At 39.3% G+C, this 26,444-nt stretch overlaps 1 protein-coding gene across 4 annotated transcripts in view; it reads right to left on the bottom strand.

The window, feature by feature from the left end:
- LOC309666898 (uncharacterized protein) overlaps window positions 1-26,444 on the bottom strand; it is a 55,268-nt gene that overhangs the window by 28,012 nt on the left and 812 nt on the right. For 2 of the 4 annotated variants that reach the window (XR_014267327.1, XR_014267328.1), the window contains one exon: window positions 24,433-24,534. The exons of 1 other annotated variant lie outside the window; for it this stretch is intronic. Coding sequence is in view for 1 of the 3 variants with exons in the window: in XM_082475035.1 (XP_082331161.1) it covers window positions 10,869-10,955 (87 nt within the window). In the remaining 2 variants the exon portion in view is untranslated. Of the gene's footprint in view, window positions 1-10,868; window positions 10,956-24,432; window positions 24,535-26,444 lie in introns of all 4 variants that reach the window. One more of the 4 variants, XM_082475035.1, reaches the window with a different exon arrangement.

The following is a 26,444-nucleotide window of genomic DNA, read 5'->3' as shown; positions in this document are numbered from 1 at the left end:
ACATGCCGCGGAGCAACTAAGCCTGTGCACCACAACTACTGAGCCTTCGCTCTAGAGCCCACGAGCCACAACTACTGAATCCGTGTGCCACAACTACTGAAGGCCGCATGACTAGAGCCCATGCTCCACAACAAGAGAAGCCACCGCAATAAGAAGCCCATGCATCGCACCGAAGAGTAGCCCCCGCTCGCCGCAACTAGAGAAAGCCCACGCACAGCAACGAAGACCGAACACAGCCAAAAATAAATAAATAAATTTTAAAAAAAAAAAAAGAAAAGATAGATAAATTGGACTTCATTAAAATTAAGAACTTCTGTTCATCAAAAGACACCATTAAGAGAGTTAAAAGGCAAGCCAAGGACTTGGAGCATGTATTCGACGAAGTACTTAGATTCAGAACACATAAAGAATTCTTACAAATCAATAAGAAAAAAAGAAACTCATATAGCTGGATTTTTGAAAACTGCCTCCATGTGGTATATACACAGTGGAATACCACTCAGCCATAAAAAAGAATGAAATAATGCCATTTGCAGCAACATGGATGGACCTAGAGATTATCATGCTAAATTTAAAAAGTCAGAAAGAGAAAGACAAACACCACATGATATCATTTATATGTGGAATCTGAAATATGACACAAATGAACTTATGTACAAAACGGAAACAGACTCACAGACATAGAAAATAAACTTTTGGTTACCACAGGGGAAGGCGGGTGGGGGAAGGCATAAATTAGGAGTTTGGGATTAGCAGATACAAACTACTACATATAAAATAGATAAACAACAAGGTCCTGCTGTATAGTACAGGGAATTAGATTAAATATCCTATAATAAACCATAATGGAAAAGAGTATGAAAAAGAATATGTATATTTATGTATAACCAAATCACTCTGCTGTACACCAGAAACTACAGAAACTAACACAACATTGTAAATCAACTATACTTCAATTACAAAAAAAAAAAAGAACTGCCTCCAAAACCCTTTTCACAAGGAGGATAAACAATGGTAAAATGCATATGGAAAGATGATTTAATTTCACTATTCATCAAGGAAATGCACATTAAACCTATAATTTGATACTACTACACTACCACAAGAATGACTTAAATGAAAAGAACTGTCAGGACAACGTAAATACCTGTTGAGGATGTGGAGCAAATGGAATTTGTTGCTGGTAGGGGAGTTTAAATCAGTACAACAACTTTGGGAAACTGCTTGGCAGTATTTAACTAAAGTTATATGTACATATGGTCAATAACTGAGCAATTCTACTCTGGGAAAATTCTACTTCCCAAAGAAATAAGTGTTTATGTTCACCATGAGTCACATGAAAGAATGTGCATAGCAGTTTTATCATAATAGCACAAACTGGAAATAACCCAAATGTCCATTAATAGGGGAACGGATGAATGAACTATGGTAACGATGGAATGCCAAACAGCAATGAACAAGAGCTACTGCTTCACACGACAACATAATATGTTCACAGACATAATGATGAGCAAGAGTACAAACCACGAACCCATTTTTACAAAGTTAAAGAATAGGAAAGGGCTTCCCTGGTGGCGCAGTGGTTGAGAATCCGCCTGCCAATGCAGCAGACATGGTCCGGGAAGATCCCACGTGCCGCGGAGCAACTACGCCCGTGCGCCACAACTACTGAGCCTGTGCTCTAGAGCCCGCGAGCCACAACTACTGAAGCCCGCGCACCTAGAGCCCGTGCTCCACAACAAGAGAAGCCACCGCAATGAGAAGCCCGTGCACCACAACAAAGAGCAGCCCCTGCTCACCGCAATTACAGAAAGCCCGCGCGCAGCAACGAAGACCCAACACAGCCAAAAATAAATAAATAAATTTATTTTAAAAAAACGATTCTAAAAAGAATAGGAAAAATGCTTTTTTTTTTGGCCATGCTGCACAGCTTGCGGGATCTTAGTTCCCCAACCAGGGATCGAACCCGGGCCCATGGCAGTGGAAGCGCAGAGTCCCAACCACTGGACCAGCAGGGAATTCCCAGGAAAAATGCATTTATGATGAAAGAAATCAAATAGTGATGCCTTTCTGGGGAAAATGTTGATTGGGTGGGGATATGAAGAAGCCTTCTGGAGTGTTGGAAATGGTTTGTATGTCGATTGGGTAGCAGTTATAAGCATGTATACAACTGTAAGCATATACTAAGCTCTACATTTAACATGTATTTACTTTGCTATATGTAAATTATACCTTTATAAAAAAAGGAAATAAAAAGAGAAAGGGGAAAAATAAATAAAATGACCCTCATTTCCTATAGCTGTAGGGCAATATATGCTTAAAAAATTAGGCCTCAGACTTAACTGTAAGAGTGGCAAAACTGCAAAGGAGAGTGAAGACACAACCTCACAAAGTCTTCCGTGCCAAAGTCAGGGCCCTGCTAGGGAAAGCTGTATCATGACATCCGGGATAGTGACATTTGGGTGGATACATCAGAATATCTTGAATCCCCAAATGTCCATGAAACTTCTGCCAGAAGCACCAATCCTTTCCCCCTTACTAGAGAGAGAAATTCACAATGGCTGGAAGCCTTACAAAATCCTCACCTGAGTCAGTCGCTTTGTAAGACAATGTTTTTTCTGTTTAAGAGATGCCACTACAACCTTCACCGCCTCAGGAATAACAAGGGTTTACTGGGCAAAAACATTTCCCACTCTGGGAGGAAATAGCTTATACAATCAAAACAATCACAGGACCAGAATAATAAATGCTGGCAAGAAGTGAAAGGGCACGTGTGGGAGTGTATCCCGAGAGTGCTCAATCGATCGGGGTAGTGGTAAGGGGCAAAGAATATAAATCTGCACAGTGGAAAACTTGCTGACACTGGAGCCCTCTCCTATGACCTGGGGTTACGCCTCCTAGGAAGGAAATCTGGAGTTATCCTAACATGCTGCTGAGATGGGCTCTTGAAGTGTGGCCATCTAGATGTCTTACTGTAAGCAAGGTTGAGATGCCAGAACTACTTTGGCAGAATATTAAGGGGTCATAAAGGTCAGGGAGGTGAAAATGTTAAGATAGATTTATCACACTTCTTACATATGATCTGAGAACGCACTGTCTGACCATATTCCCCGGGAAGCCCTAGAGGACACTGGCTTCACTAAGGGAATGAGAAATGCATCAAGCAGTTTGAATTGGGATCTTCGAGAAACTCAATGACACATTTCCTCTATGTGTTGAAGAGCTGCTGCCTTGAAACCAGCGTTTATTAGAGGTGATAAGATTCTAGAACGGCAGAGGCCTAGGAATGGCACCTGACGGAGTCAATATGGACATAACTACCGTAATTGACAGCAAGGCTGGAATGGCAAACACAGTGTCTTTACAGAAAGCTGTGGTAATGGTTACAGATTATGACCTTGCTAGGAGCAAGACAGAGGGATGGATACCCAATCAAGGCGTTACTTACTTGCCTTGGAAAATGAAAAACAAAATAACAAAATAACTGCTGAGAAGACTGACATCAGCTGCAAAATAGAAAAATATTGTGGTCTCTCATTGAGTTTTAAGCCAGTTCATAGACCAGATCCCATGATTAAAGGCGGGTATGGGTCTCCTTGAGGAAGGACTTTATAATACCTCCTCAAGCCTGCACCAAAAAAATTCTTCCAATCTTTCTTTAAAACCTCTTGCAGCCATTTAAAACAGAAACTTTACACTGGAGAAAAGAATCTTCCTAGACTCTTTTTTTAATAGATTTTTTTGATGTGGACCATTTTTTTAAAAAGTCTTTACTGAATTTGTTACAGTATTGCTTCTGTTTTATGTTTTGGTTTTTTGGCCGTGAGGCATGTGGGATCTTAGCTCCCCGACCAGGGATTGAATCCACAACCCCTGCATTGGAAGGTGAAGTCTCAACCACTGGACCATCAGGGAAGTCCCTCTTCCTAGACTTTTTTGAGGACTGTTACATAATAGGGCCTGAACTGACACTGAAACAATCAAACCCAAGATGCCATCATAGACCTCTGGGTAGAGTAAGGACTTATGGATGCCAGGTGATATCTTTGATGCCTGGCACTAGTCCATTGTTACTGTGACCCCCAAAACTCTGCAGAATAGAATAGAATCCTAAAGATAGGAAATAATCTATTCTGTGGTTATTTCCCTAGTTCCCAGGTGTGAAATTTGAATGGACATACTTATCATTTGGCAGAACTTTCACATTCTGTGAACTACTATGTAAAAATTATCATGGTAAGAAGGGCTATAAAGACATCCTTGAAAATGTCCCCCCACTATAGTCAGTCTAAGTGCCAAGATAGTAAACCAAACACATCCCAAGAGGAATTTCAAGAATTCACACAGCTCTCAAATATTTAGAGGATGCAGTGTGTTGGTTTCCCTGTTTAATTCACCTGTATGACCACTGCAAAAACCAGATAGATCATGTGGCTTAATGGTGATATTTTAAACTTAACCACTTGCTAGCTCCAACTGAAACTGATAAGCTGGATGTAGTATGTTTAATAGACATGATCAACACAAGCTCTGGCATACAGTATATAGTTCTTGCCCCACAATAAAGAGGATCCAAAATATTTGCCTTTACATGAGGACAGCGGTATATTTTACTGTCCTGACTCAGGGCTGTTAAACTCTTCTGCTTTCTTCATAATATTGCCCTCAAAATTCTTGATCATCTCGATATTCTCCGGAAAATCAAGCTGGTCCACTATGACATCATGCTAAGTAGACTTGGTGAATAGAAAGTGACAAGTACTCCGGATGCCGTAGTAAGAACCCTGCATGCCAGAGGGTGAGAGATAAACACTACAAAGATTCACAGGCCTGCTACTTCAGTGAAACTTTCAGAGGGCCAGTAGCCTGGGATGTCACAGACAGACCACCTAAGGAACAGGACAAGTTGTTGTCCTTGTACCACCACCACCAAGGGGCACAGGGGTTGGGGAGCCTCTTTAGATTTTGGAGGCAGTATATACTAAACTTGGGAATACTGCCCCAACCCATTTATCAAGCAGTTCAGAGGGCTGCCAGCCAGTGGGGCCTGGAGAAAGAGAACATGCATCTGCAATTTTAAGCCACTCAAATCATATGCTAACCGAGAACCAATGATGTTAGAAGTATCCTTGATATTTAAGGATTTAAGGATGTTAAGGATCACTGGAGAACCTCGATAGGAGAGTTGCAACCCAGACCCTAGGATTCTGGTGGAAAGTCATGTCTTTGGCAGCAGAGAACTACTTGTCATTTGAAAAGCAGCTCCTGGTGTACAGTTAGGCCCCAGTAGAGACTGATTTCCTGTCATGAGACATCAAGTGACTGTGTGACCAGAGCTACCTACCCATCATGAATTAGAGATTAGGAGATCCACTAAACCATAAATTCAGATGGGTGTAGCGGTAACCCATCATAAAAGGTAAGTGGTATACACAGGATAAGGTCCCGCATGTCCCCAGGGCTCAAGTAAATTACATAAACAGGTAGTCCAAGCTCCCATATCTCCTACTTTTATTGTACCAATGCCTCACTTTGCACCTATAACCAAATGATGGAGGAAGATAAAACGCAGGCTTGGTCGTCAGACAGTTTCACTCAGTATGTTGGTGTGAGCCAAAAACAGAACGTGGACACACACAACTCCACACAGGAATGGCCCGAAAAGATGCAGGTAAAGGGAAATCCTCCCAAAGGAAGAGCTAATATATGCTAAATATAGAAATCTAGCGTTTTCTTTGATTAGGTATGTAAACAACAAACCACACTAACGTTGGTAGTATCTGTGACATTGGGATGAACAGAAATCATGTTTTCATTTTTCATTATTATTTATGGCTAGTTATTAGTTATCATATATTTAATTCATTAACAAAGAAGCATACCTTTTGCAATCCCATGTATTTTGTCTTACGCATTTAAAAACATATTTTGAGATGAGTCTACTGGTTTCACCAGCCTGCTACAAAGGTCACAGCACAAAAATGGTTGAGAACACTGTCCTAAAGACATTCACCCAGTGGTGTCTATTGGCATACACAGGGATAGTCAAGCCAACACCATTTAGCACAGATGGGAGCTGGTAGCAAGCTATGTCTTCATCATCAGAAGGGATAAGTTAAATGCTGTAGTTTTATTCAATGGACTACTAAAGCTACATATACTAAAACATGAATTCATCTTAAAATCACAGCTTGAGTGAAAATGAAAAGGGACACAGCAAGATCTATAGCAGAGTATAATTTAGGAAAATTTAAAACAGTTGCACATAAAATAACACTATATATATTGCTCTATCTATATAATTAAACAATGTATACATATTCAAGGACATATATTAATGACATCACACTTTGGAGCAGGAGCCCAGGGCCAGGGGTAGGTAGAACAATAAGACTGGAGACAAAGGATAATGGAAAACAGAAAAAATAAATAATAGCTAACACATGAGAAGAGCCTTAAATGAAACAGTGATAAAGGTGTGCCATGAACCAAGGAGTCTGTACAGTTTCTTCCCCCTGATTCAAGGTCAAACAAACAAGCAGAAAAACCCCACCATGAACAAAATGCAAAGAAAAGCTAGGGAAAATAATCATTAAAAAAATAAGGCAAAGAGCTAATGTCTTTAATATATAAGAAGCTTTTATCAATCAATAAGGAAAATAGACAGATTTTTTAAATGGACAAAAAAAATCAAATTAGGCAATTAAAAATGACTCACAAATATACAAAAAGGAAATATTTAAACTCACAAACAATGCAAGGTAAAATATCCAGTATTGTCAAGGGAGGGGGAAATCTAACCTTTCAAACACTGCTAGTGGGGAAGAGAAAGGTGGTACAAATTTTCTGAAGGGAAATCTGGCATACGTTTAAAATTCCACAAAAATTTGCTCTAAAAACCTGCAAATCCTTGGCATAGCATTTTCACAGTTAGAAATGTATCTTAAGGAAATAATGAAAGTGCATGCATATTTAGTTACAAAGATGTTTACTGTGGCACTGTTTCTCACAACTGAAATGTGAAAAAAAGGTGATTAGATATCGTCAAAGTAAATTATAATATCTTCATAGGATGATGTCACTGAAGTAGTATCAGTAAGATGGGAATACATTTTAAAAACAGCATAGAAGAAAAACACATAAAATCTATGTAGTATGAACCATTTTGTGATTTAATATTTATATAGCATTTTTCATCATAAAAAGTTTCACATTCATGAAAATAATTTGGAAAACAAAGGTCAAAGAACATAACAATCACCCAAAATTTCACCAACCAGATATATTCACTGTTTATACTTTGATGTATGTTATGTTATGGATAAGAATCCAGTGTAAAGAAATGGAATAAAAACATATTCTTTGGGAACCCAAATGTCAAATTCAATTTCAAATCCAAACGTTGACAAGTGAGTAAATCCTGTATGTAAATAGGGTGAATTATGCTATTCCTACCTGAACTTTGAAAAGAGCTAATAACTCAGAAAAGTTAGAGATGCCAACCGGGTATATTTTCCAAATTCTGATCAGGAAACAAATCTGACTGGAAAGAGGTAGGAAAAATGAATAAGGAGCCACCTATAACTAACATTTTTTTTGAACTTTTACCTAAACACCACAGGCCTGAGGTATGAAGGATTTTATGATAAACTGCTGGGTTTGCACAAGTTAAAATTCAAAGCTTGGGTTCTGGAGACTGGCTGCCTAGGGATGAATCACTGCTCCACTACTTACAAACTCTATGTAGTTGGGCAACTTAAGGTCTCTGTCTCTCAGTTTCCTCAGAATGGGGGTGATAACCGGCCCCACTTATGGGGTTGTAAGGTGAAATGAGATAATACAATATATGTAAAGCACTTAGAACTGTACCTGGCTCTTAACAAGCACACTGTAAGTATTAACTACTGGCTTCGCAAGCATCAGTGAAGCTATGGAAGTACATTTTTTAAACAGCAATCTGAAGCCCTTCACATCATGTGCATTGAATAAATGACTCACTAGGAAGCTGCACAAGTTATATCCTCCCCTTTAAGTTCGTTCAGGAGAGCTGTTTCATACCAGCATAAATACTTATGGCCCCAGCCCCATCAGAACTAGTAAAGCCGAGAATGATTGTCCTGTGAAAAAAGCCTGTGTGTGTAGATATGACATCTAAAAATCAGTACAGGGTTTCTTAGTGGGTTAACTCTCCCCTCTCTTTCCTGAATTCTCAGTATCAGATTATGACACTGGGCTCAAGACCCTGTTATAATGTTGGCCTATAAAGATATTTGAAGCTTGGTACCCATCTTCTCAGAACTTAAAATCACTTAAGAGGATGATGTCAAAATACCTAAAAAGATAACTAAGTAATCCTAGTAATTAGTTTTCTATTGTTGCTGTAACATATTACCACAAACTTAGTCGTTTAAACAATACAGATTTATCATCTTACAGTCTGGGAGGTCAGAAGTCTGCAACAGATCTTACTGGACTCAAATAAAGGTGTCAGCAGGGCTGCGATCCTCCTAGACGCTCTTGTGGGAGTATCTGTGTCCTTGCCTTTTCCAGCTTCTAGAAGCTACCCACATTCCTTGGCTCATGGCATCCTTCAGAGCCAGCAATGTCAGGCTGAGCCCTCACACTGCATCTTTCTCATTCCCTCTTCTGCCTCTTCCACTTTTAAAGGACTCATGATTACAGCGGGCCCATCTGGCTAATCCAGGATAATCTGCCTACTTTGAGATCTCCTGATTTACAACTTTAGTTCCACCTGCAATCTTAATTCTTCTTTACCGTGTAACCTAACATACTCGTAGGTCCTGGGGATTAGGATGTGGACATCGTTGGGAGGCCATTATTCTGCGTTCTGCACTCAGTAAATGACAATGACCAAGTGAGGTGAAGAAATGGTACATGATAGGATTTTGGCAGGAGGTTAAAGTCACTGCAGCTGAGGACAGTCAGTGAAAGCTTCAAGAAAAAGGCAGATCTATCCTGATCATTAAAGCACAGTTTTAAAAGTGGAGTGGGAGGGGTCCAGATGAAAGAAGGAATAAGAACAAAGTCTGGAAAATGTAAGAAATGAAATGGAACCAGAGTACAAAGGATAGAATACTTTGGGTAAAGGAAGGGTCACAAAAGGGGAAAGCACAGGGGCTGGGAACCACCATGAGAAGGGCTGAGGAGTTTCATCTTTATCCTTTGTCAAAGCAAACTGACCCCAGAGTGCTTTTTAACGTTACAGTGTCTTCACCGATGACCATCAGGAGTTAAATGCTTTTTAATGTAATAACATCTCAATGTAATACCATCAGAAAATCAGTAGTTACAGTTTCTGCCCAAATTAAAATAGGTGGCCAAAAATGTCCCCTCAGATGAATGATAAGAAATGATCAAAATTGGATTTTTTTCCCATTTTTAACAGATCCACTTATAGAATCAAAACAGTTTATTAAAAACAAATGATACCTAATGTTAAATATCTCTCATGTTATATTTTTACTACACAAAATAACACACAAAAATCTTTTTAAATGTGAAAGGGGCTCTTTTTTTTCCCCATAATGTGGCTGCTTGATGCTAAAGGTAATGTTGCAGGTCAGGTTCTCGTATCAGGTGCTGCATCACGTCTGCCCCTTCATTTTTGTTTTCACAAAACAAAATGACATTTCACAAGGTGCATCATAGCAAAGCAAGCACTGCATATGCTATAATATATGAAATAGGCTCTTCCAAAAATCACTGTATATTTTCAATAGTTCACCTCCAGATTGTTAACTTCAGTTTTTACTTTTTTGGAAAATGTATTATGTATACTGATTAAAAAAAATTTGTAACTGCACAAAAGGTCAAGAGTGAAAGCCAGTTTCCCTACCTCTTACCCTTGAGCCATATTACTCGCCTCCCCAGAGACAACCACTGCTTGCAGTGACTCACGTCCTTGTACAGAGTATCTTTACACCCAAATGGTAGTGAAACAGGAGGGAAGGGGGCAGGGCACAACCTTAAAAGAATGACATAGCCTTTGAGGATACAACACAAACTCCTTAGAACTGATTAGGGCCCAGACGGTGGAAGATTCGACTTCCAGGGGACCTTGAGCATCATACGCTCACTGTAATACATTAGCATATGCTAAATGACACGCCTCATCTATGAAATGAGGCTAAATACCTTCATAAGACGTAAGAAGACTGTGAACATGAAATGACAAGATATGTGTAAAAAGCTGAGAATGGTGCCGAGCATTATCGTGAGTGCTCAGTAACCGAGTGCCCCGTGGGTTAGAGCAGCGGTCTTCCAAGTGGGCTCAGGCTTAACTGGTTCTAGGCACCTGCCAACCCTCCACCCCACCAATGCCATTCCTCAGAATCGCCAGGAATCCTCCTGCCTCAAGTTCACTTGCAGCCTCCTGTGCCTCCCACGCTCTCCCCAGATGTCGGCACAGCTCCCTCCCTCGCTCTTAGCTTCCTGACCACCCAAGACCTCCCCCTGGTCCCTCCTTGTCCTCTGCTTTGTTTTTCTCCACAACACATCTCACCATTCCCCGTCCCCACCTCCCACCCCCGCAATAAAATGTGAGCTCTGTGAGAGCAGATATTTTTTGTTTTGTTCACTGATGTGTACCCAACACCCTGAACAGCACTGGCATACTGCAGGAGCTCAATAAATATTTACTGAATCAATGAACGACTATTTCCCAATATATCCATTCCATTTAGGCACACTGAGACATGAATATTATAATTCTTGCTGTTACAATGTTGCCGTGAACATTTTTTTGTCTATTTCCTTGTGCACATGTGCTTCTACTTAGAAATACTGGATCATGAGTTAAGCACATCTTTACTAGATATTGCCAATCAACTCTCCAGGGTGGTACTTACTCATATTCCCACCTGCAGTGTACGAGAATTCTGTTTCACATTCTTCACAACGCTTGACATTATCAGACTCTTTAGTTTTCCGCCAATCTGAGTACGAAATGGTATTTTTAGTTTTAATTTGCATTCACTCGATCACTAGTGAATTTGAGCATCTTTTCATGTGTTTATTGATCATTTTGATTTTCTCCTTTGTGAATTACTGTTCATACCTTTTGCTCACTTTTTTATACATTCTTTTTATTTTATTTATTTATTTAATTTTGGCCGCGTTGGGTCTTCGTTGCTGAGCGCAGGCTTTCTCTAGTTGTGGCGAGAGGGGGCTACTCTTCGTTGCGGTGCGTGGGCTTCTCATTGTGGTGGCTTCTCTTGTTGCAGAGCACGGGCTCTAGGCGCGTGGGTTTCAGTAGTTGTGGCTCGTGGGCTCTAGAGTGCAGGCTCAGTAGTTGTGGCTCAGGGGCTTAGTTGCTCTGCGGCATGTGGGATCTTCCTGGACCAGGGCTCAAACCCGTGTCCCCTGCATTGGCAGGCGGATTCTTAACCACTGCACCACCAGGTAAGTCCTTTAATATATTCTTGATACCAATCTTTTGTCACTTAAATGTACAGCATGTAACTTCTCCAGTCTCTATTGTCTTTTAACTTTTTAAAAGTGATTTTTGATGTACAGAAGTTGGCATCCATTTCTTAAAGGCAAATTATTCCACATTAATAATTTCTTAAAGGTGTTTAGAGTTTTTCTTTTTTTTTTTTAAGATTTATTTATTTATTATTTATTTATTTTTGGCTGTGTCTGGTCTTAGCTGCAGCACGTGGGATCTTTGTTGAGGCAGGCGGGGATCTTTTGTTGTGGTGCAAGGGCTTATCTCTAGTTGTGGCGTGCAGGTTTTCTCTCTCTAGTTGTGGCGTGCAGGCTCCAGGGCACGTGGGCTCTGTAGTTGTGGTGCATGGGCTCCAGAGCTCATGGGCTCTGTAGTTTGCAGCACGCGGGCTCTAGTTGAGGTGCGCGAGCTGAGTAGTTGTGGCACGCAGGCTTAGTTATCCCGTGGCATGTGGGATCTTAGTTCCCTGACCAGGGATTGAACCCGCATCCCCTGCATTGCAAGACAGATTCTCTACCACTGGACCACCAGGGAAGTCCCTAGAGTTTTTCTTACATACATGGAAGTAAAAACACATTTTTGAATTCTTCTTTCCCACAGGCATCCATTTTTCAGCAAGATCTATTACTATCTTTTAGAATACCAGTGTTCCATGGCACAGATTTGGGGAGATGCTTCTCTAAGAAAGAGGGAAGGACAGGAGGCTTTTGAGCAAGATAGAGGCATGATGGGAACATAGTTTAGGAAGAGAGGATACTACTTATTGTTCTCTCATTGTTTCACGTGGGAAAGTTTGCCTCTGCCATCTTAAGTTCAAAGAGTTGTTCAGAAAATCTTGACTGACTTAAACAATGGCTAAATTTATCATTCCATCTGAAAGTCTTGTTTTATCAAAACATTTGACTAGGCTGACATCATTCTGCATGTTACTCTGTCAAGGAGATTCATAGGCCTTGTGGAACTTCTTTTCTGAAATACTTTACTGGGAATTCTATATACCTAACTTCATATTTGAAAGGTTTAATGTAGCTCTAATATTCTGGTTATTCTAAAAGATTTAACCTTCTGGAATTGAAGTGATGGGATGCAGTCAGATATATTCATTTTAGTTTACCTAAATGCCTGATGATTATCATTTGATCATTAAATGCCTAAACTCCAGCGTGACTGAGGAGACTTTGAGCCCCAAGTTCCTTTCCTCAGATTGTCAAGGAAACATTCTAGAGTCCTTATCAGGTTTGATCCTTTAAAGATAGAAACAGTAAGAGGCTACTTCTTGTAACTCAATTCCGATACCCCTCTTTCTCAATTACAGTCTCAGGTAGACAACGTTGATAATTTAAATGATGTTTAAAGTCCTCATTGTTTCCTATCTCCTATTCTTTTGACTTCTATTCATCTTAACACATTACTAAATTTTAGATTAGGAGTTAATAGTAAGGTTGTCTAGGCACTGTTAGGTGAATAATAAATATAACTTGTAGCAACAAAAACTATGCCATTAAAACATAAACTAATCTAACTTGAATAGAGACTATTACTTTTTCAAATACCATAATTATTAATAACGCTTCAGTGAAAAAAATCACTGAATAATTTTTAAGTAATCAAACCAAGACAATTAGTATGAGAAATTACTAAGGACATGAGAGAAAAAACTAAAGACATAATTTTAAAGCATTTATCCCACATGCCGCGGAGCAACTAAGCCCGTGCACCACAACTACTGAGCCCTCATGCCACAACTATTGAAGCCCGCGCGCCTAGAGCCTGTGCTCCGCAACAAGAGAAGCCACCACAGTGAGAAGCCCACGCACCGCAAGGAAGAGTGGCCCCCGCTTGCTGCAACTAGAGAAAAGCCCGTGCGCAGCAACGAAGACCCAATGTGGCCAAAAATTAAAAAAAAAAAAAAATTACGTAATACTACAGCACTTCTTACTCCAGGAACTTGTCTGGGTTTATGAATTTCTCTTATCATGCCCTAATGATGATGGCTCTCTTTTTTATCCTATCTTACAACTTGGGGCCCCATCTTTGTCAACCTAGATTATAAGAATAGTAAGGGAACTCCCATAACTCAAAAGAGGTTAAGTGACAACTGGGAGGGATGGTGAAGCGCCTGTGAGGAACTTATGGAAATTCTTAGATGTGAGGGATACTCCAACTAGCAGCACCTTGAGGAAATCTCCCATTGAAAATTTTAATAATCTTAGGAGAGTGATGAATCACCATTAGACCTCGAAAACATTTTTCCTTTTTTCAGACCCTACTGAGTCAATCTTGCAAAACTAGAAAACAAAACTAAAAATATTGATGTTTACTACGAAAATACAGATTCCTTTTCTTTTTGTATAGCGTTCCCTTCCAGTAACAAATTGAAACAATGACATTTATCATTATGGTTACATAATACATTTATAAGTGACAGCAAGATTTAGGAAGAACTAAGTATGGGGAAGGAGAGAAAGTCAAGGTTTTATAAGAAAAGGTATAAATAAAATACTGGAGAAGTGTGTAGAAAAAAAGAAGAAGAAAATTTTTGGCAGCTCTTACTGTTAAGTAAGGCCACAAATATAAGATGGTATTGACTGAAAGTTTTTCTTTTTGATCTCGAAATCACAAATATACCTAATTGTTTTAAAAAGCTGTGATATGTAATGCTTTAATAGCATTATAGCTTAAAGGAACTATCAGGTGATACTCCTTTTCAGAGTTGGTAAAATAAATCCCCAGCCATCATGCTTGTTATAAATCATAAATATATCTAATTGTTTTAAAAAGCTGTGATATGTAATGCTTTAATAGCATTACAGCTTAAAGGAACTATCAGGTGATACTCCTTTTCAGAGTTGGTAAAATAAATCCCAGCCATCATGCTTGAGGAAAACGGCAAGATCCTGTTTACCCTCTTTTGGTGTAGTGTAGATTTCTCTCCTTCCTGGTCTGAAGCTCACACTATTAGAGCCACACCTTTCAATTACATAATGCACACAGGTCATTGGCTCAGAGGATACAACTGCACCCAGGGATGGTGAAAACCCTTTCTCTCCTTAGCATGGATTCTCTTGTCGGATCACATCCCCTATTTTTTTCAGGCAGTAACTCAGACTCTGGATATTGGAAAATGAATAAGATATAGTCTTTTTCCTTTAGGAGCTCATTGTCTGGCAGAAGATAATACACAAATATAATGCAACATGATACATTTTCTACTACAATTGACAGAGGTTGAAAATAATAATAAGAAATAAATATTCTAATATAATAAGTAATAAAGGTTGAAAAGAATAATAATCAGCATTAGCTAGAATGTGAGGAAACAGAGCACTGAAACATGATTGCTAGAAGCTCAAATTAATAATAAGTTTTCTGGAGGGCACTTCAGTATTATGTATCAAAAGCATTTTAAACAACCAACAAAAAGTGAATACAATTTACCTCAGCAGCTCCACAGCTCAGGACTTAACCTAAGGAAATCCTCAGACAAGTTTGCAAAGATGTCTAAACAAATATATAGAGTAGCATTTGTTGCAATAGTGAAAACACTACAGTGTCCAGAAGAGGTGGTTGCTGGGTAAGCGACTTTTGCTGCACCCATACAACAGAATATTATTATCACCATTAAAAAGGCTATAGATTTATATGTAGCAAGTAGAAAATATGCATCTGATACATTTTTTGAGTGAAAAATAGGTTATAAAGCATAATGCAGATATGATGAAAATGGTATATATCCTCCGTGGTCTTCTTCCCCAAACCTATAACCCCAGTCTAATCATGAGAAAAACACTAGACAAATTCCAATAGTGAGGCATCCTACAATATCACTGACCAGTACTTCAAAACTGTCAAGGTCATCCAAACAAGAAAAGTCTGAGAAACTCACAACCAAGAGGAGCCTAAAGAGAAACGAGAAATGAGAGTAATGTGGGGTCCTGGATGGGATCCTACAACAGGAAAGGAAGGACACTAGGTTAAAACTAAAGAAATCTGAATAATCTCTGGACTTTAGTTAATAATAATGTATCAACACTGGCTCATTAACTGTAATAAATGTATCACACTAATACAAGTTGTTAACTATGTAGGAGGTGGATATGAGAACTCTATACTAATGTTGCAATTTTCTGTAAATCTTGAAATATTCTAAAAAATATATTAATAAAAGTCATACATAAACTATTTTAAAAGGTATATATATTTACAATATATATGCATAGGGAAAAGTGTGGAAGGATATACAGGAAAATGTTAATTATTTTCCAGTCAGGTTTACTGAGGTATAGTTTATATGTACTTTTTTAGTGTACAGTTTTATTAGTTTTGATAAATACATACAGTCGTGTAACTATCACCACAATCAAGGTATAGAACATTTCCATCAGCCCTAATGCCCTCTGTAGCTCAGCCCCTGGCAACCACTGTTTTCTTTCCCTACAGTTTTTGCCTTTTCCAGAATGCCAAATAAATGGAATCATACAGTATGTAGTCTTTTGATTAAAATTGTCCTTTTTCCCCAGAATGTGGGACTATGGATAATAATTACCTTATTCTTGTTATCTTGCTTATCTATAGTTTTGACTTTTCTATAATAGACATTACTTTTGCAATTAAGAAAAATAAAAGTAAAAAGTAATCGTAATGGGTATTACACTAATAAGTGAGGCGATAAAATAATTGGAGTACATATGAGGAAATTTTTGCCTAAGATATTTACATTGCAGGATTATTTTACTAAAGAGTTAATTCTGAGTAGCAACAAAGTTGAGAGGTGGGCTCTAGGATTGGCTAGAGCTAGGTAAAAATCCCCGCTGTGCTACTGACTAGTCGTGTGACTTTGGGTAGGCTGTTTAATATCTTTTATCCTCAACAACCTTATTTAAAAAATAGGGTTAAAACAGTATCTGTCTCATAAGGTTGTTAAAAGGATTAGATGAGACTGCATGTAAATTTGTGCATAATACATTCTAAAGTTATTTGTATTGTTTGACTATTGTCATTCTCACAATGATATTATCACTCTTCAGAGGTATTCAGATATGGAAAGGCATTCCAGGCCAAGGGAACAGAATGTGAGAGAGCAGAGTTATGGAAGTGCCTCCAAAGACAGAGAATGGCAGGCAGGGACAGAGGAAAGGGGTGTGGATATCCTAGAGCCAGGTCAAGAAGGCCCTGCTAGCCCCGGCCGGGGGTCTGTTCCTTATCCTTAGGTCTGTGGACAGAAGCTGTCTTGTTTAGCCATATGTATACGTGTGTGTGTGTGTGTATGAGCATATATATGTTATCATATATATGTTATATATACCGTATATGTATTATATATATATTTTAAAGTCTTTCTTATAGTAGCTTCACCTTTTATGCCAGGTTAGTCGCTCCTTTCTCCCCTCTCACTCCTTTCCCCCCTCCCTCCCCATGCTCCCAAAGCATTCCATTGCTCTCTCTCTGTTACTGCACTATATATAAAGTGGCACTGTAATCACTTGTTTACAATCCTGCATCTCCAGGTAGACAGGAGCTCCTGCAGACTCTGTCTCCTGACTCACACTATATTCCAAAGAGGTAGAAAATCCTTGATAAATCTTTAGTGAGTGAATAGCTACACTTTCGCATGACAAAGCAGAAAGAAACCCCCGAGGGGAAGCAATCCAGATATGTTTCTATAAGGAGAAAAAGGAGAAACCAAGAACTGAATGATTAGAAGGAGAAAGGGGATGAAAGGAAAGACAGACCTAAAGCTCTGGCAGATGCAGTGGTGGGGGTCTCTCCAGGCAAGATCACCTGACAGTTTTGACTAGAATAACCTGGGTAGCTATCATATTAATCAATCTTAATATACTAGTATATCTAGAAAGTGCAAGCTCTGCATATGTCAATATGGAACAAAATCTAAGATACATTGTTAAGTGAAAAGAGAAAGTGGCAGAACAATGTGCATATCCTAAGCATGTGTGAATACACGTGTGTATATATACACATACATTCATATACTGTCCACATGTGAGATGAGACCACTAACCAGGCTGTCTGGAAGAGAGAGTTCCTTTTCATCATAAAACTTTTATTACCTTTTATTAGGATATCACATACATGTATGGATACACTCAAAATTTATTTTTAAAAGGATCTATAAAGTAAAATTTTAGATTATATTTCTAAGTGAACTTTTAAAAAAGGAAGCCATATGCAAGCAAGGGGAAAAGGTCTGGAATGATATATATGAAAATGTGAATGGCATAACCATTGTCTGGTATTTCTAATTTTCTCCTTCTTTAGCCTTTTCTGTCTTGATTTCCTAATTTTGCCAGTTCCTCTTTTCCCCAGGCTCAGTCCTTAGGAGTTTTCTCTCTCTGCGTTTGCTTGGTGATCTCATCAGGTCTCACGGCTGTAGATACTATGTACTGAACAAATGTATACATCCAGGCTAGATCAGGGCTCCAGACTTAAGCACACAATCATTTACCCAGCATCTCCACCTGAATGCCTGAAACATCATCTTGAACACAACATATCTCAAAATGAACTTCCTGCCCTCCCTGGCTTCCAACACACAAGTCTTGCCATCTTAGTCTATGGCAAATCCTTCCTTGCAGTTGCTCAGGCCAAAACCTTGGGAGTGATTCTTGACTCATCTTCCCACACCCCATATCCAATCTCTCAGCAAACCTTGTTACTTTTACCTTCAAAATGGATCTAGGTTTTGACCACTTCTAACCTCCTTCCCAGCGGCCATCCTGGTCCAGGCACCATCCTCTCTCACGTGGATCACCTCAATGGTCTCCAAATTGGTCTCCCTGCTCCTCCCCTCTACTCCCACAGTCTATTCCCAACAGCAGCCTGAGCTAGTGATCTATCAAAACGAAGGCTTGATCATGTTACTCCTCTGCTCAGAACTCTCCAGATGCTTCCATTTCTCAAAGGGAAAAACACCTAAACCCTAAAAATGGCCCACCAGGCCCCACATAATCTGCCACTTCTTCCCACCCTCCCACCCACGCAGCCTTAGCTCTCCCACCTCACCACTTCTTGCCCTTTCCTGTGCTCAACCCTCTCAAGCCAGCTTGACCCCCCTTACTGGTCTTTACACACCAAGCATGCTCCCACCTTCTGCCACTGCACTGGTCCTTCCTCTGCTCTTACCCCAGATGTTCCCATGACTCACCCCCTCCCTTTCTTCAACTCTTTGCTCACAACTCACCTGCTCAATTCGGCCTTCCAGTACACAGCTCCCTATCTAAAACCGCAACGGCCACCCTCAACCCTATTCCCCTTTCCCAAGTCTATTTTCCCCATAATACTTATCCTTTCTATTCTACAGAAGTGATTTCATTATTATGGTTATTCATACAATCTGCCGTGCTTACATTTGAATACCAGCTCCCTGAGAACGGGGAGTTTTGTCTGTACTGTTCACTGAGTCTAGAAAAATATTTGACACCTAGTAGATGCTCAGTAAACACATGTTGAATGCATAGGCTTGTATTATTTGTGTAATAAGGAATAGTTTAAAAATAAAAGTTACTATAACAAATGAAGGCTACAAGTGTCTACTTATTCATAATTTGAAAGCTTTTTGGAATGTTTATAAACAGTATATTTTGCTTTAGAAAACCTTTCCATTTTTGCTATCTTAGGAAAAAAATATTTCTGGGTTTTATTTATTTTTTTCCTATTTATCAGGACTGAAGTAGGAAAAGGCTTTATTTTATTTTCACTATAGGGCAGAAAAAGTAATCCATTTTATTTCAGTGGTTGCATTTTCTACTGAAGGCAATACTGCAAAGGAAAGAGCAACAGTCATTAGGATTAAATGACAGGGTTTAATCCTATCCCCACCTCTGTACTCACACTCACGTGCTTTTGAACAAGGACCTTAACCCCTCTGAGCCTCCTTTTCCACATCTGTAAAATGGGAATGATACCTACCTCATAGAGTTATGAAGATTAAATGGGGTGAGAGCTAATATTTGCTGGGTGCTTACATCACAAGGTGGGTAATATCATGCCTGTTTTCCCAGCTTAGGAAACAGAGGCCAAAGGTTATCCAACTAGCCAGGTAGCAAGGTCAGAAGGCTGTTCCCCAAAGAGTAAGTCCAGGATTCTCTTCCCTCCACCCTCCTACCTCTTATCTCTTTGGGAGAGGGTCAAGGATGGACAGAGTGCCTAAGATGACTAAGTGGGGTTTGGAGTTTGACTCTTCCTTCAGCACATGAGAGACTGTACCTTGAGCAATGGCCTTCAGGAAATGCACCACTGCCACAACTGGGTCATGCATGAACCACCTCAGGTTATCACAAATCTGAGCGAGTTAGATAGAACTAGCAACAATTTGGGGCAATATCTCTTCCACTTCCCATTTCCTTTTCCTGTAGTTAATTAACAAAGTCAAATTCTTCTCCTTTTGATTTTTCTTTTCAGGTCTCAACTCAGTTATTTCCACCCCAGAAATTTCTTTCTCATACCTACACGCATGTGCCCCTTAATCTTCTTCCACCTTTTATTAACTCTTATCCAGTTACCTCAGGTAAATCTTTCTTCCTCTTTCTGACATTCTTTGTTGCATCTATAAACTCCAAAACAGCTCCATTCTGGTTGGTAAGCACAAAAGGAGCATTCAAAATACACCTAAATTAAGGAAAAGGCCAGCCCTTCACTTTGAACTGTTCTAGGCTCAGTGAACAATACGGTGTACTACCCTAGACAGTGGATCAGACGTCCCCTTCGGAATCTTCTCCCACAATTCACTAACTCTGTATTTACACCAACGCAGCTGTGATGTACAGGGCTTAATGCAGCTGTGGGCGGGCCCACGTCCCAGTTCTACTACTTGGTAGCTGCGTGACTTTGGGCAGCTATTTAACCCTTGCGCCGCTTTTGTGGGATCATAACAAAATCTACCTCCTAGGGTTACTATGAGGATTAAATGGGTTAATTCATTTAAATCACTTAGAATGACTTCTGGGACAGAGCAAGAGCCAAAGAGTTACTGAGATTTCCTCAAACACGAATATTCAATGTTTTAAAACCTTTTTTCTTTCTTACTCTTCAGAATACTATTATTATAACCACCTTTAAAAAAACTGTTTTTAATTTAAAATACAGTGGTTCAGTCACATAATTAAATACACTTTTACTAGGTAACCTGAAGAGCTACCATTCATAATACTGTTTCTATGGAAAGCTTTGTTTTGTTTTTTAAAAATATTTATTTATTTACTTTTGGCTGCATCGGGTCTTAGTTGCGGCACACAGGCTCTTTGTTGCGGCGTGCGGGCTTCTCTCTAGTTGTGCCACGCAGGCTCCAGAGCACGTGGGTTCTATAGTTGCGGCGTGCAGGCTTAGTTGCCCCAGGCATGTGGGATCTTAGTTCCCCGACCAGCGATTGAACCCATCCTTGCATTGGAAGGTGGATTCTTAATCACTGGACCACCAGGGAAGTCCCGGGAAAGCTTATTTTAAATTCAGAAATATTTATAAATGACATTATGAAGCACATTTTATCTAGAAGATAGGGAATGCTTATATTAAAAATGCAAATGTACATAGAACTATAACATATGATTGAATTTACCAGAAAATTCTTTACTTTCTTGAAATAGGATTTATTTCATGAGCAATTCACCTATTTCTGTTGTCATAGCTGCTATGGATCAGGTACCTCTGAAAAGTATAAATCAGAGGTGACGGGGTCTAGAATCTCATTCATGGTTTGGCTTTTGCAACCAGACTCACAAGTGCTATAAAACACTGTGTTTGTATAAAATCACCACTTTAGGCTATACCATCTGCACTTGCTTGAGAGGTCAGTTTCCTGAAGATAAGTTACTCAGCTGGGGAACTCTGATCTGCATGGGTAGAGTACAAAGAACGGTAAAGTTAGACTTACAGCGAGGAAGCCGACCCTACCAAGCTACTTCCTTTTCATCTCTCCAAATAAGGAAACAGCACTGGGCCCTGCAGACCTGGGAGAGTTCTGCTTATTTTGTAATTAACGACGACAACAAAATGTTGTTGGTAAGATGGCAAGATTTAGCAAAGCAAAATATAGGATGACTAGTTAGATTTGATTTTCAGATAAACAAGTACTTTTTTAGTCCCCAGTATTGCAGTACTTTATATGAATAAAGTATTCTTTATCTAGAATTCAAGTTTAACTGACCATCCTGTATTTAATCTGGTCACCTTGTTTGTTGGTAGACGAATTATTTCTAGACATATGACTGCCCCCCCCCACACACACTTCCATACTTTAAAGAGATACATGTGTTTTGTAAGCAAAGTACACCAATTTGTATTTACCTTCAAAGTTTTGGAAAGTGCTTGAATTAGAGAACAACCAGTAATTCTCATTTGTGTTGAAATTGGAGAAGAAATCTATAATCTCATGTAAGTACATTTTATTTCTTACTTTTGCTCAGTACAATTACAGAAATAAGCTACAGAATTGTTTAATTCATTTATGGTTATTTTTTTTCCCCCCTCAAAAGTTAAATGCAATCTGGTCTCAAACAATTTAATATGAGATAATACTGCCACCTGGAGGCCAGAGGTAGGTATGACTAAGAATCCTTGTAATTTCTAATGTGTGAATTAGTCATCTGAGTTATGGTGACACCTGATTAAATTAATAATGCCATTCTGCTACTTGCCATCATATAAGTCTAGTTTTCTCCTGATTTATTCACTCATTTTATGAACATTTTCTAGGTTTTTATTGTATGACAGACACTATGCTAGACCTTGGGAATATAAAGCTGTGTAAGATATAGTTCCTTCCTTCAGGTAGCTAACAGACTAGTGGGAGAGACCAGCAGATTACCAGGTGTCATCCCAGGTACCCTTGCCCTTTAAGGTTAAAATAAAATTAATATAAACGTCCAATCTTCACATGGTGGAAAATTCATGTCTCCCCCTCTTTCTAAGATTGTAGGGGAAACTGTGGCTTATAATTTTCTCGTTCACCTTGGACTTAGCTCCTGCTTCGTCTGACATAGTTTAGTTTATGGATTACTTTACTATTCCATACATATTGCCCTTGTTCTCCAAATCTCCTAAAGATGTAGACTAGAAAACTTTTCCTTTGATTTCCATGACTAATTTACACAAAGCCTTGAGTTTGTAGAGGATTTATTTTGATGTTTGGAAGCATGGAGAACGTGTGTGTGTGTGTGTGTGTGTAATTATAGCCACACTAACAATTACAGTTGGATAACAGCCCTCATTGCTCTTCTTCTTCCCGCCATTTTGTCCCTCCGTTCTCCCTCTGCTCCCCACTTTTTTTGCTAACTATGAGCAACATTTCTCAACCCACACCCTCTGCCACAGAGAACAATTTCCCCCACTTTATCATACAGAACAATTCGCCTGTGTCAACCTCATATCCCCAAACTCAGCCTCCCGTTCACCTGTACGTATCCAATTCTCATTACTGTTATTACGACACACATGGGCCATCTACCTAGAGTCTCATTCCTTTTCCTGCCCCAATGTAAAGATTGATTTCCCCATTGATAGGAATTACGGCAACTCAAAAGACAGAGTGGTAGCAGCTTAGGTTTTAAGTAACATTTCAAAATTTCTTCGTTAAATAGAGATATAAATAGTGTTATGGGAGCCATTCCTACTCTTTCCTCCCTCCCACCCTCCCTCCCTCTTCCCTCCCTCCTCCCTCCTCCCTCCTTCCTTCCTTCCCTCCATCTTGTACTGCTATTCTGTAAGCTATCCCAACAGGTATTTCTTAGCAATCTTGTGATGCTCCATGATAATACTGCTACTTAACTAAAACTCAACAAAAAGAAATAAAACTGATGGAAGGGTTGTAATGCAGTGTAGCTAATTTGCTGGTCCCGGTATACTTTGTTTTTTGGTTAAGCCTACAGTAAGCCTTCTTCTAAAGGTGGAGTGTCCCTATGACAAGAACTTAGAGAAGGGATGAATTGTCCTCCTATCTTGCTGACAGCCATCCCCTAATCCTGTTAACTACTCCTGCCCTTAAAAAGGAAGTGTGAATACGAAATTATACTAAAACATTAACTTTGTAGAATCACAAACCGAAACTATACCAAATATGAAGTTTTTTAAATAATCACCCGGGCAACATTTCCCTAAGCTTCAGGATTAGTTCCTTCATGAGATCCCTTGGTATGAAGGCTTGGGAAATAAAACACAAATTGCCCAGCTAAAAAAAGAGCACTTGCCTGGGGATTAGTGACATCATCTGATTGGCATTTTGACTGGGCCTACATCTATGGACTTTGGAGTTTAAAGAAGAATTATGTGAAACACTTTACTTTCAGAAATAAAATCAGAGAACTTCATTCATTCATAACACATACATTTATTGAGCACCTACCTTATGTCATGCTCTATGTAATGCACAATACAATGTGCTTAAGATACAAAAATCAAATAAAAAATAATATCTGCCCTCAAGGAACTTAAAGCCTATTGAGGGAGACAGATTAGTCAAAGACCATATATGTGAGAATTCTGTAAATGTCTAAGTCTGTAACTTTTCAGGTCAGTTGTTTACCCCCTTGTTTGCATTTCCAAAGCAGTCAGCAGTAAAATACTTACAATTTTAAGGATCCCTGTGTTTATTTTGGGACCCTTCACTAATGCTTAAGATGTATATCTTAGAATAGACCAGAAATCCACACCACCACACTGACTGGCATTCTTTCAGTTCCATGAATATGGCAAGCTCATTTCTGCTTTAAGGCTTGTTTACTAGCTGTTTCCTGAGTCAGGCATGCAAAGAAGCATTGATTCTGATCTATCTTGGCCTAGGCATTCTAGTATAGGAGGAAAAGGAGATGTAGGAACCCTTGGAAATGATAGATAGGTTTCCAAGTTAAAAAATCAAAACCCAAAATCTCTTCCCTAAAAGAACCACAAGGGACAACAGGGCGTGACCCTTTTCCAGGCACTGAGGTAGAATAGCCATTTGCTTTGGGTTGAGATACCTTTCATCTCCTTTAGAGTGTAACCTCCAGGGGAAAGACATTGCCAGTTTGCAGCTCAACAAATGAAGATGTACAACAGTGGCTTCCAAACCCATTCATCACCTAAGGACGGTACAGAAAAATATTCCTGATTTAATAAAATGTAAAAAAATATTATGACACTTAGGATGCTATTGGAAATTTGAACACTGACTGCATATTTGAAAATATTAAGCAATTAGTGTTGTGTTAGGAATAATAGTGATATTATGGTAACGTTTTTAAAAGTCTTTTAGAGATCCATACTGAAATATTACGGATTCAGTGATATCTTGGATTTGCTTCAATGTAAATATTACCGGACAGGAGAAAATGTCAGGGAGGGGTATAAGTGAAACAAGATTGGCCATGAGTCAACAGCTAGATGATGGATACTCAGGGGTTCATTATATCATTCTGTCTTCTTCGGTATATGTTTGAAATTTTCCATAAGAAATAATATTTTTGAAAATATGCTAGTCTTTTTTTTTTTTTTTGGCCGTACTGCGTAGCATGTGGTATCTTCCCCGACCAGGGATCCAACCTGTGCCCCCTGCAGTGGAAGCGCAGATTCTTAACCACTGGACTGCCAGGGAAGTCCTGAAAATATGCTACATAGAGTACATTAGTGGGGGGTGAGGGGAGTGGTCTTGTTGATCACAGCTCCTATCCTGGAAATACATACTGTCTTTAGGAAGAAAGTATCTGATTAATTTACACAAGGTGTGCATTTAACAATCCAAAGCAGCGATCTTTGCAGTATAAAGGAAAATCTAGTAAGCTGCGTTTACATACACTAAACGCATTGTGTCTTAGAGAAAAATAGAGATCACCTGAACTGATCTGAAGGAGGCAGCTGCTCTTGGGCTTGAACTACTGTTGCCAGTCTACAGTGCAGATCTAGTGTGGTCAGATCTTCCCATTTATTACTGGGATGCCAAATGGATGAGCTGACATCATTTTTAATTCCTTCGCATTTAACTGTTAGTAACCAACTTGAAAAAAAAAATAGCCTGTGAATCACCAGTTTGCAAGTTCTGCTTAATTCAGATAAGACAATTCAGGGATGAGTTAAGAGACATTGAGAAAAGATATTGAGAAGATTGCCCCCTACAGCATTGTTTGTAACGGTGAAAAATGGGAAACAACCTAACCGTCCATCACTATGGGAATTCTCAGATAGTTTGTGGCAAGCCTATTTGATAGAATACTATGTAATTAAGACAAATGAAGTCTAGCCATCTGTATCAATGTGGATAGGTCTCAAAAACATAGAACTGGGTGAGAAGTCAAGTTGTAGGTCAATACACAAAATATAAAGCATTCATGTGAAACTTCAAAAGCCCGAAGTCATTCGATATATTGTTTACAAATACATAGTAATAGTGAAAGTATACGAACCTAGATTAGCAAGATGCGTATCAAATTTAAGACCGTAGTTACCCCTCAGAAGGGAAGTAGAGTGGCACTGAAAATAGGTAGCACCCGCTTTATCTGTAATGGTATATTTCTTCATTTAAAAATATAAAATGGGGGCTTCCCTGGTGGCGCAGTGGTTGAGAATCTGCCTGCCAATGTAGGGGACACGGGTTCGAGCCCTGGTCTGGGAAGATCCCACATGCCGCGGAGCAACTAGGCCCGTGAGCCACAATTACTGAGCCTGCGCGTCTGGAGCCTGTGCTCCGCAATGGGAGAAGCCGCGGCAGTGAGAGGCCCGCGCACCGTGATGAAGAGTGGCCCCCGCTTGCCGCAACTAGAGAAAGCCCTCGCACAGAAACGAAGACCCAACACAGCCAAAAATAAAGAAATTAATTAATTAAAAAAATATATATATATATAAAATGATAAAACGTAACATCCGTTAATTCTGGGTAGTGGGTGCATGAATGTTTACTCTGTTTTTCTTTTTAAAACATTTCAGAATTTCAAAAAATGGAGGGGGGTGGCGGTAGAACATCCCATATTAGAAACCAGGATAATTGCATTCGCCTGTG

This window comes from Balaenoptera physalus (assembly GCF_965194825.1).
Source record: "Balaenoptera physalus genome assembly, chromosome: 9".
Lineage (NCBI taxonomy): Eukaryota > Metazoa > Chordata > Mammalia > Artiodactyla > Balaenopteridae > Balaenoptera > Balaenoptera physalus.
The sequence above is the reverse complement of the archived record's forward strand: the minus strand, read 5'-3'. Positions and strand labels throughout refer to the sequence as shown.